Below are 16,397 nucleotides of genomic sequence, written 5' to 3'. Positions count from 1 at the left end.
ACAATGATGCTCCCACTCCTTCATCAGATCAAAAATCCCCTTCCCTAAAGGAGCATCCTTTGGCCACAAAACCAGAGGCATGGGATGAGGTTTGAGGGGGACACCCCTCATCCCTGACCTCGTGGCGCAATGGTAGCGCGTCTGACTCCAGATCAGAAGGCTGTGTGTTCAAATCACACCGGGGTCAGCCTGTCCCACCACGGTGGGGTGGTGATTTGGGTTGGGCATCCCACAGACAGCTTGTTTTGCCCTCCTGGTCCATATCCCACAGCCCTGGTGGAGGGCAGCAAATGAAACGTGGCAGAGGTCTATCCTTGCTGGCCAGGTGTTAGGAAGTATTTGGGTAGCTTCAGCCTTCCCTTGCCCTATATCTGTTGGACATCCCAGCTGTGGTGCCGTGTCTTGGCACTGCTTCTCCTGGCCCTGATAACCCTCCACAAGGACAAGTGCATTTGCCTCCAGATGAGGGCATTTACAAAAAGAATTACAGAATCACAGAATCATTAAGGTTGGAAAAGCCCTCCAAGATCACCTGGTCCAACCATCCCATACCACGAATGTCACCCACTAAACCATGTCCCTAAGCACCACATCCAACCTTTCCTTGAACACCCCCAAGCCCAGCATGCAGACTCCTGATCCTTAGCAGGACATGTTAACATTGCAGCACTGGCATTTGTGGCCTTGACACCTTATGGGAATCTGACTTGTGGCTGCAATTTATATTTTTTGCCTCCCATCTTTTCAGTGAAAAAAAACAACTCTCCCTGTTTCTCCCCATATGTCAGGTGTCCAAGTCCCCCACCACCTTGGTGGCTGTCACTGGACTTGCCCCACTGTGTTTTTCTTCTGATGGTGTCTTTCTGTTGACTCTTGAAACATCAGGCTGTGAAGAAACAAAACCTAGCTATTTAGGACTAGTCATCAGGAAGGGCAAATCTCTGCTTACTCTCCTCCTGGTCCCCCACGCACTTCTTGATGAGGTGGACAAAGGGCTGGAAAAAAAGCCCTGGATAGAGGGCTGGAAAAAAAGAAGACGTGAAGCTGTTGGAAAACACGCCCATAGTTATAATTCATTAAAAACAGCTGAACTCTTTTAATGGCTCATTAAAAGTGAACTTTTAAAGGCATAAACAGGGAACACAATGAAAAGAAACAAAGGAGCCCTGAGACAGAAAACAAAGGGTAGAGAGAAAATGAAAACAGGAATTTCCCCAGCATCCACAGCAGGTCCAGGCTGCTCTGTCTGTGCCAGGATCAGGCATATAGCAGGAAGCGAAGTCTGACAGTTGTGTGTCCTGCACACAGAGAAGAACATTGACCCCAAGGTCTCTGGGAACAGCACAAGTGTAGGATTCACCTAACAAAGCAGTCTTGAGCTCACATCCCTAATGAACTCAGGAATGTTCCTGGTGTTTTGGACAGAACGTAATACTGGACTAACATCTTCAAAAGTTTGTGTAGACACCAAAATGCCTTTTAGTCAGGGAGAAAGACCATCCAAGGCAATCTGGCAGATGGGGTGTCCCAAAAAGGCATTAAGAGTTAGCCCTGGTAGGCAGTGCAGCACTGCACAGCCATTCACTCACTTCCCTACTGCCCCCAAAGGGTGGAAGAAGAGGAAAGAAAGAGTAAAAACAAGAAAAAATGTGGATTGAGACAAAAAAATGTTTAATAATTGAATAAAGAGTGGAAGAAGAGAGAAAGACAATGGAATGAAGCAAGACAATCACTCATTGCTGTAGACTGATGCCCAGCTAGTTCCTGAGTAAAAGATGGCTATCCCCTAAGGCCCATCTTTTCCAATTTTATTGCTGAGCATGATGTTATATGGCATGGAAAGCCTCTTTGGTTAGTTTCGGTCCTCTACCTGGTTGTGTCCCCTCCCAACCTCTTGTGAACACCAGATCTATTCTTAGAGGGGGACAATGTGAGGCTTTGGGGCTGTGCAAACTCTGTTTGGTGACTTGGGGGATGGAGGCAGAAGGGAAAATAGAAAGTCCTATGGCTTAAACCACCCCACGTCTTGGCATCACAGCTCTAGAGAGCCCTGGGGCTGCACTGACATTATTTGGGAATCCCATCCACAGGCAAAAGACACATGTATCTGATGAAACAAGGATGGCAAACTCCTTCTGAGTGTCTCCACTGTTCCTATCCCTGTGCCAAAAACCTGGAGTGTGCACCCTCCTGTGACTCCCATTCTCATTTTTCTGACGAACCTGGACCTAAAGGCTCCTGCTCCATGTCCCAAAGCTATTGATGCATCACTGATGGGTTGGGTGAGAATTCCTTAGTGGCTGTCCTCCAGATGTCGCTACCTCACTGCTGTTTATGACCTTGGCTCTTCCAACAACAAATGAGCAAGGAAAACACACAAAGGCTGCGGAGATGGCACCTAGCTGTGGATGGTCTGCATATAGCTATGCCATAGAGAGAGTGGCAGAGCTGGAACCTGTACATGCAAAACCCTGTACATTCTGGCTGCTTTTAAGACTTTTTAAAGTCTTTGTTTAAAAAATAAAAGTGATCTGAGTCACTATTTAGGCAAGAGTTGGTTGGTGATGAGGCTTAATCAAGGGGATAGTTTATCAGGCAGTAGAACTTGAGGTATCCCATGCAAGAAAAGGAATTATTGGTTACTTAATTACTTAATTATTAAATAATATTAAGGCTCTTTGAATTTTTCTAGCTAAAGCTCTCCGGCTTGCATGAACAAGGAAATCTTTGAGGTAGTATTTGATGGGAAAAAAGCTTACAAATATTCTATAAAAATGTAAACCCTTATACCAAATGCTGTTTCAGGTTAAATCTTCATTTTCCAATGCAAATCCAGTTCTCAGAAAGTCATGATCATTCCTACTGAAGTCTGCTATTACAAAACAGTTTGCTTTAAATATTGATATTCAACGAGCTTGGCTGGAGTTGTATGTGAAGCCTGAGTCCAACTTTCCTGACTTGGGACCCCTGCTCCCAGTACTAGATTGGGTTCAGCTCTGGATTTTCTTTGTCTGGCGAAAATGATAGCGTAGAAACTTGAAATATATTGTCAGGCAGCAAGGATTTTTTACACCTGTATAAGTATCTGTGCCACTTTTTTGTCACAGGGCTATGCTCACTTCCATCACAACCCCATAACTGCACTGGAAGCTGAAGTTTCATTTTCATTTCCCTCTGCTCTGTTGACTGAAGACACACGTTTGAGTTGAGGGCAAGGTCAAATCTCCCTGTTAGTGGTCAAGGTCTGGTCAATTTTGTTGTGCTGGACCTCTTCAAGGACAAAGATCCTCCTGATTTTGGATGGAGGCCAACTGCTGGGAACAGTGTCACTAAAAGCTTCTAAAGCCTCTTCTTTCCTTAGCATCTGAATACTGATGGAGAAGCAATGGAGGAGTAATCCAAATCCCAAGCTTTGGGTCTCTTGTTTTCCCTGAACAGGCCAAATAAAATACTGGTTTAAGTCTCATGCTTTACAGTAAGCTCAGTTGCAAAGGGGAAGAGCTGGTTGCCACATTCAGCTCTGGGGATGAAGATGTTCCAAATAATCCTTTCCTGTATGTTTTTGTTTGTCCCCTGCTCACAGTGCCCCAAGATTTCCAAGTTTCTCTGCCCATTTGATAACAGGCATATTCACAAGGACTCCTGTTTCCACGATGAGTTATTGGAAGAGCCACAGCCCAAAGCATTCAACATAACATTCACCCAACCACCACTGGTCATAGGGATGCTGCATTCAGCTGAATTTCTGGATTCGTGATGATTTTGCAGCTCTAGCTGCTCAGAAATACCTGCCTTGTTTTCCGTGGATTTCCAAAATGACCAGCCAAAATGACAAAGCAATTCTTTTTAATTTCAGAAGCTTTCTATTTATTATTTTCTCAGGTGCTCTTTCTTGCATTATTATGCTCACCTTTAAGAGGCGTTCAGAAAACAAATTCAGAATTACCAGCTCAGGAGCAAGCAGCCTTCATTCAGCTAGCACGATGGAGATGTCCATGGACCTCACCAATGTGTGAAGGAAAGCAGAAGACTATTCAGATACTTCCTTACCACCTTTGCCAGTGTGCTCGGTAGGGAACAGACGATATCAGAGCCATCATCAGTGAAGCATTAAAGTAAACAGGAGGAAAGATGATGCACATGGTAGATCCAGATCTGAGCAAGAGCAAAGGCAGCTCAGAGGACTTTGCCTTGCAGGTCCTACCTGAGGAGCAGTGATCCATGGGGCTGTGAAGAGGCATTGCATTTTATTTTTTTTCTGTAAGAGACAGTTTTTTTTTTTTGCATTAATTTTCCTGTAATTCCATACCAGAGCCAAACACCTACGCGTGCTCTTTGTACCAACTCCCACGAAGCTGTGTGCAGTGCCCCTCTGAAGGGGCAGAGATGAGGGTGGGTGAAACCGTGCCGTACACCCCTAGCAAAGATGTGGGCGTGCAAACTGCACGGGGGGGCTCTTGAGCAATGCAGCCCTGCCTGCTGCTAGCAAACCCTGGCCTTCCAAAGGTCATCCATCGCCTGCTGGCGTCTGGGCTCATTACCCAGGAGGAATCCCGTCCTAGGCGGGGGGTTGAGGTGCTGCTGAAGGCTTGGTTTCTCAGCAAAGTCATGCTCAGGGGAGTGTGTCATGCTCAGGGCTTTGGGTGGCTCTGCAGAGACCTTTATGTGGCTGGAAGTGCCCCTCTTAGCTACCCTGGTGATGGGGCTGAGTCCCTGCAAATGGTCTCGAGTGTTTTGCCAACTTCAGGAGATGAAAGTCAGGTTGGTTTGGCCTATGGGAGGAAGCAGGAGCAGGGAGAAAAAGAGAGGGCAAAGTGGTGGGGAAGCAGCATCCGTGGATGGGGAGATGAAGGAAGGAAGGAGGCAGAGAGCAGATTTCCATGGCACTCCCAGAGGCTGATAGATGCTGATCTGTGTCTATCTCCAGGAGATATGTAAGGGACAGAGACAGCAGATATCAAGGAAATGGTTAGGGTCCTGTTCCCAACCTCTAAGAAATAGCATAGTCCTGTACTGAGCTATTTTCAACCCACAAAGTGTACATTTCCAGCAAGAAAGTGACTGAAACTAGCTGCAGTGTCAGAAAACCCTCCCCAAGTCAGCACTCGCTGCTTATCCCCTGACCACAGCCATCACCATGTGTCCATCTCTGCACTTCCAGAGCACGTAGAGGCATAATGCAACCAGCAGCAGGGGTAAAATCCCTCTTTGCTTCACCTGGGCTACCGCTTTGCACAGAAAGATCTTAAGACAGCATTTGAGAAGCACACGTTTTGGTGATGAAGGCACAAGGATGGAGGGCCTGGTCTCCAGGCAGGTGTTCCCCTTTCTGTTCCTGTCCCCAGTAGATGCAGGCCCCTGGAGAGGGGAAAGCTAACGCTGCATCCAGCCCCCATGCACCTTGTGCAATGCACTGATTAGTTAATTGGACATTGATTATGCACCTGATCACGTCATGGGTTGCATAACCACGGTTTGCCTCTGACATTGACCTCAGGAGATGGGAGCTGCTTTCCAGGGGGCTAGAAATGAAGTAACCAGGTAAAGTGAAGTGCATAGATACTTCATCTAAGGAAGTCCTTCATGTGGCTTGTTTTCGTTGTTCCTTGAAGGATAATACTTCAAGGCAGCTTTTCTAAATCCATGGATTTGTTGTCTGTTAGATTGGTAATGATCCTTCACAGTGCCAAAGAAGGGAGGCAGAGACCTGAGACACTTGACTTCCAGCATGGGATTTAGATGCCTCTCACAAGCACCTCATCAGGTGCTTTTTTTTTTTTTTTTTCTTTCATGACAGTGGCACCCAAGCAGAGACAGGCACGGAGAGGGTGCGCAACTGCATAATTTAATCAGGATGCCAATCTGCGTGAAAGATAGTTAATTAATCCCAAATAAAGCACAGGGAAGACTTCTAGCAGCTAAACGAAGAGGTGTTGCAGACAGCTGAACTATGGGTAGGTAGAAGGGAAGTGGCTGCTGGAGCAGCTTGTTAAAACTCTGCAACTGGTAGATAATATATATATATATAAATAAAGAGTCAATATAATTAGTAGCACAAAATATAATTAGTAGCACATACAGATTGGAAAACTACTTATACAGGTAAGCAGAACCTTTTTCTAGGTCCTGAGATCCTATGGTGTGGTGTGGCCATAGTATCGTGCACCTGCCTTAGCTGCCAAAACAAGGTTACCACATCAGACTGCCTGCTGGAACGGCTCCTAGCCCAGACCTATCACTGAAACAGCCCAGGAATTTTTGGCAGAGAGCTAGCAGAGGTCAAAACTGTCAGGGCTGTTCCAATAATTTAATATTACGGATGATCAGGTTTCAGTGCTCATGTCCTGACACTATTTAATCTGATAGTACAGACACAGACAGGTCAGCTGAATCACTGTCCAGGCTCCACTGACTGTATTAGCCACACCTCAGCAGATTATAATGAGGTTTTGGACATGGCAGACACAACAGGCTTGTCTATTACCCACCAAAATAACCACACATACAGGTGAAGGTCGATGCCATGCTGACCTATCTGATATACGTGGCTGATTCTTGTGGCTACAGCATTAGCAGCTTCCTCCCTAACTAGAGATCCTATGGATTTTCTTTTTGATGACAATGGTGCAAAAATGAGCAGAAATCCTCCTGGTAGACCAGGGGAGCAGTCCTGTGGTGCTGCATGGAGAGAAGAATTTAGACACCACTCACTGCCTAATGAAAATGCTTCTGGTGTTTCATTTTCTAGTCAAATGCACACTAATTCTTAACATTCATATTTTTGGGCTACTTCTTAAGATACCATCCACACAGGATCCTTAGCGCCTCCAGGAATCTCCCTTTTGCACAGACTTTAGAAGCACAGAGGACACTGCATTCACCATGCCAATTTTCAGCACCAACGTGTACATGTCTATTTGACTGACTCACTGTAGGAGTTGCAACATGAGGATGTATGCAACGGGGATCAAAGCAAACAAGGGCAGCCAGGCTGCTAATAGATAATAATTGACCAGGTTCCCAGACCTCAGCACGTCAGCGTCCTTGAACCTTACGTGCACAGGTGGCTTCCAGCCTCTTCTGCCCACCTCAGATCTGTGCCTTTTTGATGATGCTAGGAAGTCTCTCACCCATCAGGATTCTTTATTTTCTCTTTGCTATGCTTTTCTTCCTCTAGAAAGTTTAAGGAATTTCTCTAACAGAGGACCATTCCCATGGTCTTTGCTCTGAGTTTTACAGAATTATAAAATCATAGAATGGTTTGGGCTGACAGGGACCTTAAACCCTACCTTGTTTCAGCCCCCTGCCATGGGCACGACCCCTGACCCCAGCCCAGGCTGCCCCCAGCCCCATCCAGCCTGGCCTTGGGCACTGCCAGGGATGGGGATGAGGAATATGCACCCATCTATCCACGTGAAGTGGCATAAAATACTCTACTGATAAGTTATATGTGGGAGTATTTTGCTCAAGAGCAAAGTGTATCGAGCAGAGTGTTTATACTAATATGGATGAAGCTACACCAGACCTCATGTCCTCATTCTCATCATTCGTTAGCAAGATGGTCCCAAAAGGCACCTCACGGGATGGGAAGTTAATAAATGGACATGGCAGTGGTCATAATGATACATGGATTTGCAGGCTGGTCGGTGTGAGCTACTCCTTCCCCTATCTATGTGTTATATGCCTACGTGTGAAGGGATGTAGATCCCTATAAAGGCATCCAGGTAGAGATGCAGAGTGAAAATCTCTTAGCACCCTGCACCTGAGGTCACCTACACTGCCAGGAAGAGAGCTGTCAATTTGATTGACAATAACGTCCTGAAAAACTGTAAAAGTAGAAACGGAAAACTGTAAAAGTAGAACAATCAGCTACAGAAGTAGGGAAAACTTAGTGTGTTGGTTGAAATTGCCCTATGTGCACATAGCAATGGTGATGAGAGGAACACAGGATCTCAGTCGATGTTCTTTTATCATTTTTTCTAAGTCTTGGAAGCTTCAAAGGTCAAAAAGAACAAAGCATTATCAAAATGCATTAATTTACTTCACTTTTGACCAATGGACTATGAAGCACTACAAACGTAAATCACTCTGCATGTACTGTAAGGGTTTGTGCTGTAATTAGGAATGTAAGGAGAATACTGAAGTGTGTGTTAGCATAAGCTTGGTGTTAGTGGGACGCAAATATATGCTTTTCTAAATAATCACATGCCTGCGTGGTTTTAAATACATACTCATAGTTAAATTGGCAAAATCAAGACTTATCATTGCCCAAATACAGGTACCTCTTTATCAATAACCTCTCCCAAAAGCACAATGGTTCTTAGACCCTAAAAAACCCCCATCCCAACATTTTACTAGTCATTAGCTTCTAAGCTGTGCTTGAGAGGAAACACTGATGAAAACAGCAACCAACGCTGTATACAGTGCTTGTTATGAACCACGTTTAGCTGGAGGTAGTTTGTCAACCAAGGAAGGAAGAAGAGGAGAAAAATACCTGCCTTGCAGAAGGGGGGAAAATCTACTCAGTCACTCTGTGCGAGCCTTTATCAGGACAAGATGATGTTTGCAAGGGCTGTTCCCACCCAACAATTCCGATTTTACTTGCAATGATGTCTCTGAAAAGCTGTGCTGCCAGGGCAAAATTCAACAAAATTGGATTGAACCTAAATATCCATCCATACCTTATGGATTTACAAACTTAAACCTATATGTAAATGGAGCAAAATAGAGAGAGCACCCTTCTGAGATATTGCTCCCTTAATGAGCATCCAGAGATCTCCATCTGAGGATGCACCAAGTCCTTTTCACTTAACTGCTGGAGCAGAGGTGAAGGAACTTCTGCTGGGTTAATCTGACCATTTTGCTGATCTCAAAGGCAAAACTAAATGTCTTTAGAGTATTGCATTTCTTCCCTGTCTCTCATTAGCTACCAATATTTTCATCAAATTCTTCATGTCCTACTTGCATTGCATTATTCCTTTGTAAGATTTTAAGTGAAGTCCCTTTGAACTATTTGCCTAGACTGATTCCTCTGGGGCAGGCACCTCCTGGAGTTCCCAGCTCCTGTTGGGAAGTTAAAGTTCAACAGAGATCTCTGTGGGGCTCCTTCCTGGCCCTGACTGCCTCAGGGCATAGCTCTGCTCTCACAGCATCGTGTCCCAGCCCCAGGTCCCTGCTGCACAAATGGTTCTGCTCTTCGGGCGTTTTATACAGGTTTGGCCTGGTTTTAAGCAACCAGCTTGCACCTGTCTTTGTTTTTGCTAGGTGCCAAAAGTGGTGGAATTTTCCTCCTGAATGACATTCGCAGGCTGTGCCTGTGCTGGCGAGGCTTAAAATGGTGCTCGCTTTCCTGGAGTGCTGCTTTCCTTCTGCAAGAAATAAGGATTTTCGGCTAGATCCATGAATACTCTGGCAATTTGCACCCCTGAGATTTTAAGCATTTGACTCTGTAATAGATTTAGCTTGTTCCACAGGTGGGAAATGGTGCAGCCCTGAAAGCAAGAGGAGCGTGTTCAAATGCTGCACGTGGCAGCAAAGAGTTGTCACCACCTTCCCCACTGCCACGTCCTGATTTTCTCTGCGGGGAACTTGACTCATCCCTAACATGAACCCCCATCCCTAACATAAACCTCACAACGCTATCAGCCCCTCCAAATGCAAGACAGACGGGGGAAAACCCACATTTCAACAGGTCTTCCCCATTAAAAATATATATATAAATAAATAAAAATAAAAGTGGGGGTGGGATTTTGCTGGTTTCTTCGTGTTTATGTTACAGGCCAGGTGTCTGCCTCTCAGCTGTTATCACAGAGTGTCCTTCACCCACTGACAGCTTGCTGGAAGAGAAAAGACAGGAGTGGCAAAGCTCAGACCCCTGCTCTCCTCTCCAGTAGAAACGTGGAAAGCTGGAGGGGTTGCTGGCCAAAAAGGGCTAATATCCAAGGCAGTGGTATGCAAAAAGAACATTCTGGGGTATTTGGCAGTTCCTGGTGATTAGATTTGATGGCTGAAAGAGCAAAATCAGTGTTTATCTTATTGCTCTTCTCTGTGTTTGCAGGTAACTCACCTTGCTGCTACCTTCTTAGCTTGCTAGTTAGCACGTAGGTTAAACGTAGGCATCAGTAATGTATTCAACATGCTGATCCTTCTTAGAACAAATGTGCCATTAACTTCCACTTAAATCTAATAAATGAAGCAATAAGGAAGCAAACCACTGAAGCAGAATGCCAGAAGTAGGAACTGAAGGAACGCCTGGGCGTTGATGGGGATTAACCTATTCATGCATGACGGTGTATGGACAAAGGGTAGGGGCTGTGGCTGCAAAGCTGCTGCAGTAGTTTGGCATCTACAAGCCCAGGATTTCATGAAGAAGCTTCAGTGCTTTGATCCCCTAAATGATGTTTCTCAAAAAATTCACAGCCCCTGGGATCAGGCTCTGAAGTGAAGCCCAAGATCTTTCAAGTCTGAGTTTTCTGTCTGCCCATTTCACCAAAACTCAGCATTTTAAAAGTCAGTGTCAGATCTGCACCTCTCATACGGCAAACTCAGCTTTGCCAGGGCTAAAGGTAGACCCTGAAAGGCCCTCCAGGAACTCAGAATCAGTCACTGGCTCCATCTGCTGCTACCTTTTCTCTTTGAATCTGGAAATCACCTTCCCTTCAGTCCAAGGAGAGCCAGCCCATCTGTATCAGCCATGAAGCTCTTATGAATCCAGCCCATTCTCCCAACATTTTGGGGCAATTAGAGGGGAAACAAAAAAGGACATCAAAATCTGGTAAAAATGCAAGGCACTCAAGGTGGGATATGAGTGGGAACTAGAGGAGGTAGAGACCTTTGTGTCAGCTCTCTGCAGACACCTTGGAACTTGTAAAAAAGCAAAACCACATCAAAACTCAAATATTTCCCTGTGCTTTCTTCCAGTTACAGGGTTGGGGAGACAAAATGCTCCGTGACTAGCCAGCAAATGACAGACCCAGAGCCAGTGCTGGGGCTGGGCTCTGGCACTGCCCGACTCCCAAGACACTGCACGACCCATCCCCGTGCCTTTGGTGCAAACAGGTTTGCAAAAGCCGAGTGAATTGGTGCAGCCTGCTGGGGCTTGGTTGGTGGTCCCATTACACAAGCGGCCAACACGGGCAGTGGAAATTCACTGCTGCAGGTTGCGACATTTTTGCTGCACATTTCACTGCAGCCTGCGATAAGGGGGATAGCCAAACTGCTTGCCAGGAGGCTGGGCGAAGTTACTGATTGACGAAGGGCTCAGCCATCAACATTTCACAGCCTCTTCACGGGCCCTATAAATACCGGCTGCATTCCCTCGCCTCTTCCTCAGACAAACTTCATCCCTTGTCGGTCTTTGAGGAGCTTCGCACGGGCACGCAATCCACAGCCGAGCCATGAGGATCCTTTACCTGCTCTTTGCTGTTCTCTTCCTCCTCTTCCAGGCTGCTCCAGGTGAGATGCAAGCTAAATCCCACCAAGAATGAAAGGGGATGCAAGCAGAAAAGTGTGCGTAGAAGAAAAAGCAACGATGGGCAAAATGTGATGCTGTTGGGCTGGTGTCCAGCATCCCAAGAACATCTGTGCTCATCATCTCCTCCTTCAAATGAATGATTTATTGCGTATTTATCCTTAACATTTTAAACAAAAACCTGAGATCTTAACATCCTCCTCTTCTCACAGGTTCTGCTGATGCACCTTTTGCGGACACGGCGGCGTGCAGGAGCCAGGGGAATTTCTGCCGCGCCGGGGCATGCCCACCCACATTCGCTGCCTCGGGATCATGCCACGGGGGGCTGCTGAAATGCTGTTCCAAGTACGTGCTGCAGGGCTGAGGGGTGTCGGGGGGCATTTTCCTCCTGCCATTTCTCCTCCTGTTTCCTTGAGCAGGATGTGAGTTTCTGTGGGTCTTGCAGGGCAGTTGTTTGAGAGAAATTTGGAGTTAGGGGGGCCACATATATGTGTGTTTAAGGAGATAGTTAATTTTAATGGAAAATATTTATGAGGGTAAAAGTGCAGGAGAGCCAATATTTCCCATAACTCAGTATTTTTTACTTTATTTTTATTCATTCTTTTATTTTGAATTTTAATGGGAAAAAAAATACTTTTTAAAGGAGCTTATTAGGAAAATATCTCACAGTACTTCCACTTATCAGAGGGAAAAATGTGTCCTCCATCCCTCTGTTCTTTTCATATACAAAAAGACCTAGAAATTTAATTTGAAATAAGAAAACCATCTCTCCTTCTTCCCATAATTTTGCACCTCTTAGGTGAAGATCAGTGAATTTGTGGGTAGGTGGAGAAAAATTGCATGGATATTTCACTTCTTACTTTGGAGACCAGTTTCTAATAATGTCTGGAGCTTCCCTGATTTAAATCCTTTTAAATATGCATTTGGGGAGTGCAGTTTAGCTTAGGATAAAACATACTCCTTGGGCATTTTAGTTCTTACAGCAGTTTTGTTTAATTCATTGCCATGTGATGATCATTGTCCACTGCAGCAATTATCCCACAGACTGAATTCGGTGGCAAATTAGGAAAGGTTCCCGTGTCTTTTGAGAAAATAAACAGTTAGGGACTCAGATCCTTATTTTCCTGAGATTTCCAGGGTTCCTTATTCTGTTATTTACAGACTTGTCAGGGTTTAAATGTTCCCAGCAACTGAGGAGAGTGCGATGAGATGGCTCCAGGGAAGAGCTTCATAGTATTTGCCCAGCAGATGGAGGTCCTCAGTTGTTAGGTTAGCACAAGCTTGCTCAGATGACAGGCTCAGTGGTTTCAAGGAACCCAAGTCACACCAATATTAGGATGTGTTCACTGCCATGACATCAGTGATAAGTAAGGAATTCACTTAGGAATTTGGGAGAATAAATGGTGCAGATGCAACCAACTAGTAGTTGGTTTTACAAAGGAATGATTTGATTCCTCTTGTCTCCATGAAAGCTTGTTCCCTTTAGGAAACATTTTCTACTGATATCAAACAGACTTGTAAGAGCAGATGGGGGATTTCCAACCCTGAATATCTGTAAGAACATCTGTTAGGTCTGCTCCAAGGAGAATTGGGGCTGGGAAAGGAACAAGACCTTCTGAGTTTGGTTTCAGCTGTAATTTTTCTGCAGAAATTCTCTTTCTGGGAAGAACATCCCATCTGTGATATCAATGGATGCTAATGTTCAGGATTAAATATCTTAATATTAATTAATGTCTTTAATATCTATTAAAGATCTATCATGCTGTTAGATTTACAGTTGGGTTGATTCACTACAGTGGCCAACAGGATATTCTGATATACAACATCATTATTTTTTTTCTAGCTGAGGGTTGAACCTACTTAAAAACAAATATTTGAAATACAGGTTTGACTCAGTAGACTAAATTGTGGTGTTTAATGGCATTTGAGATGCCCTGGAGTATTTAAAGCACATTTATAGGTCTGGCTGATATAGCACATGACCGAACCCACCCAACACATTTATTCTGAAAGGTAATTGTAATTAGCAACTTTAGAGTCTTTTAGAGATTATGCTTCGATTCCACTTCAGCAAAACAACAAGAGCCTTTGTACCCTTACAGGATTTTGGCAGAGTAAGAAGAGAGGGCTGGGTCAGCACCCTCGTACCAGCAACGTCTCCACTGCCTTGAGGAGGTGATTTTGATGGATTCCTCCTCCATCTAAACCTGCAAATGAGCATTCCAAGAAGCTTCCAGAGGGCACGTCCTGTTAGCACACTGCTTCTGGAGATCCAGGTGTTTCTTTGCTGAAGTCACTCCCTTTTTTTGCTTTTAATTAATACACAAGCCACTTTGGCACCTTGGCCACCTATTCCAGCCTACCTCACAGGGATGTTTGGTTGTTCAATCTGTTCCTGCAGCTCTTGGAGCATGTGAAGCAAAAAATATATTATTATTTTATTCACACACAAAAATAAATGTCTTCTTAAACCAATAACTATGATCTCTTATTGTTGCTAGCAGCAACTTTTTTTGTTTGTTTTGTTTTGTTTTGTTTTTCTTTTAATCAAGGCTTGTAGAGTCTAGCAATGTCTTTAAACAGATCAGCCCATGAACTTTCACATATTCTGAAGTGGATTGGAAAAGGTGAGAGCTAAAACAGAAGTCAGCTTTGATAATGGGACCAAAGTTGTTGGGAGGACAAGACTGAAAGCTGAGTGTGAAGAACTGTACAGGCATCTCTTGATAGTGGGTGGATGACAAAATGACAATCAAGAAGGTCTTACACTGTTGCAAACATGAAATATGACTGCACAAATACAGTGATGGGGTCTGAACTATCTCTACTCAGAAATGAGGTTTTGGATGATATATAAATTATTTTCAAAAACATCAGACCTGTATTCATTAGTGGTCATAAAAGAAAATTAAAGGATATTAAAGGAAAATTACTCTAAGAAGAGTAATAGGAATAAAATCACTTATTATAATGATGCCATGTATAAACACATGGTGTATCAATAAATGATGATTTTCATGAAAATCAGGTTTCTCCATCTAATATAGTTTGCATTAGGTCTAGCCAGACCTCACTGCAGCCTTTCAGTACTTACAGGGGACTTGTAAAAAAGATGGAGAATAGTGTTTACACAGACTGATAGTGGTAGGATATGGGGGAATGGCTTCAAAATAAAAGAGGGGAGGTTTAGATCAGACATTGGGAAGAAATCCTGCCTTGGGCTTTAAGGTCCCTGCCAGCCCAAACCATCCTGTGATTGTATCCTGTAGGAAACATGATTAAACAGAGTAAAAAGTGATAAAGCACCCCATCAGTCAGAAAAGCAAATCTCTGACAGATAACATGGCAGGAAAGATTCCTTCTTCTAAAAAAGACTCTTCTGGAAGAAGAAATGTGGCTTGGAGAATGTTACAAGTGGAGAGTTGTCCCATGCCTTTTCCCACACAGGGAGAAGGAGGTATAAAATGTAGGAGAGACTTTAAAGAAATACTCACAAGGAGCTCTGTCCCCGCAACACACACATACACACAAAAAGAGAATCACTGCAAAAGGCTTTGTGTATGCAAAACTGACTTTTTTTTTTTTTTTAGCACAGTCCCCAGCAGCAATTCCCATACATAATTCAAGGATATGTCAGACTATCCCCAGTAGATATTTTGGATATGGTTTCTCTGTGTTTTGGAAAATGCAGATTTAACCACAAGATCTACAGTGCTAGAGTACAAACCCTAGTTTTTTTTTTCATTGCATCCTCCTACAGTTACAGACTCACAATAAACTTCTTTTCTCCCCCCACGTCTAGTCATGGAAGCAAGAAGTCAATTATTTTGGAGTCAATTTCTTATGTTCTTAAAGGAGGATGGGGCAAGACAAGGCTGATTTCACCCAGGCGCATTAGAAAAAAATAAAATAAATAGGATTTTCCAGGCACTGGAGCCTACTTTTAGGCAATTTACTTGTTCTCTGAATCTGGGTCATTAGTTAGCTAAAGAGATTGTTCTTTACCCACAGCTGTAGCCTTTTTGGGGGGGTTGAGGTGGGTTGATGGTGGGTGGGTAGGGGAGGATATAATCACTTTAAAAAGAACCCCAATCAGAAACACAAAGGAAATGCAGAAATCAGAAGAGGTCAAATTAACACGGAGGCTGTGTGGCTGTGTATTTCCTTCCTCTTGTCTTAACTTCCCCATCAAACAATCCTGTCTTGTTAGCCTGAAGAGGACAGGACGTCCAACTTTTCCCCATTACTTTGCAAAGATATTGTACGAGACTTCTTATTCAGGAAAATAAACAAATAATTGAAATAAAAACAACCTCTTGATTTCCCCAGCTCTGGATCTGTCACATGAGGTTAGACCCCTTCTGAATTAACATCAGCAACAGGACTGTGCTCTGTCAGTGCTAAATGACACCACAGGGCTACATATTCCACCTATTTCTATGGTTTATCAAACAGAAAAAGCTTAAGAACATAGCGGTATCCCATGTTTGAATTCACCTCAAGTACTTTTTCTGGTTGGAATAACCTTACAGAATATCCAAACAATCTTCAGACAACTTTATTATTATTTGTTTTCCCCAGAACAGACTCATCTCTATTTTTAGATAAGATGGTATAAAGAAATTACAAAGTCTTCTCAGCTGCTACACAGGACCTCAGAAAACCTTTTGTTTGACCACCTGAATGAAGGACTGGTTTTCAAAATAATGATTGTCATAGGGACTTCCCCAAAATCTGCTGATGAGTGACTTCTCCCACTCACAGCTCTCTTCCATGGTCGGAGATGCTCCCGTGGCTGATCTTGGGCAGGCACTTGGGGCAGTGGCCTGGATACCCCCACTGAGACCTGGTTTCATGCATGAGCAGCCTCTACCGAGTGCTCCATGAAGGGGAACGAACACCCTGTACCTTCTGCCCACGGCCACCT

At 44.2% G+C, this 16,397-nt stretch overlaps 1 protein-coding gene and 1 non-coding gene across 2 annotated transcripts; both read left to right on the top strand.

Annotated features, from left to right (window-relative positions):
• Positions 1-115: 115 nt before the first annotated feature.
• TRNAW-CCA lies at positions 116-187 on the top strand. Its single transcript has one exon. It is a non-coding gene; the product is annotated as a tRNA-Trp (tRNA).
• An 11,200-nt stretch (positions 188-11,387) lies between these two features.
• LOC116487519 (gallinacin-10-like) lies at positions 11,388-11,834 on the top strand. Its single transcript, XM_032184516.1, has 2 exons — positions 11,388-11,454; positions 11,683-11,834. Exons 1-2 carry the CDS (start codon positions 11,397-11,399, stop codon positions 11,832-11,834), a joined length of 210 nt encoding a protein of 69 aa, XP_032040407.1. The 5' UTR covers positions 11,388-11,396.
• The last annotated feature ends 4,563 nt before the right edge of the window (positions 11,835-16,397 follow it).

Source organism: Aythya fuligula, chromosome 3 (assembly GCF_009819795.1).
Source record: "Aythya fuligula isolate bAytFul2 chromosome 3, bAytFul2.pri, whole genome shotgun sequence".
Lineage (NCBI taxonomy): Eukaryota > Metazoa > Chordata > Aves > Anseriformes > Anatidae > Aythya > Aythya fuligula.
This window is presented reverse-complemented; position numbering and strand designations above follow the sequence as displayed.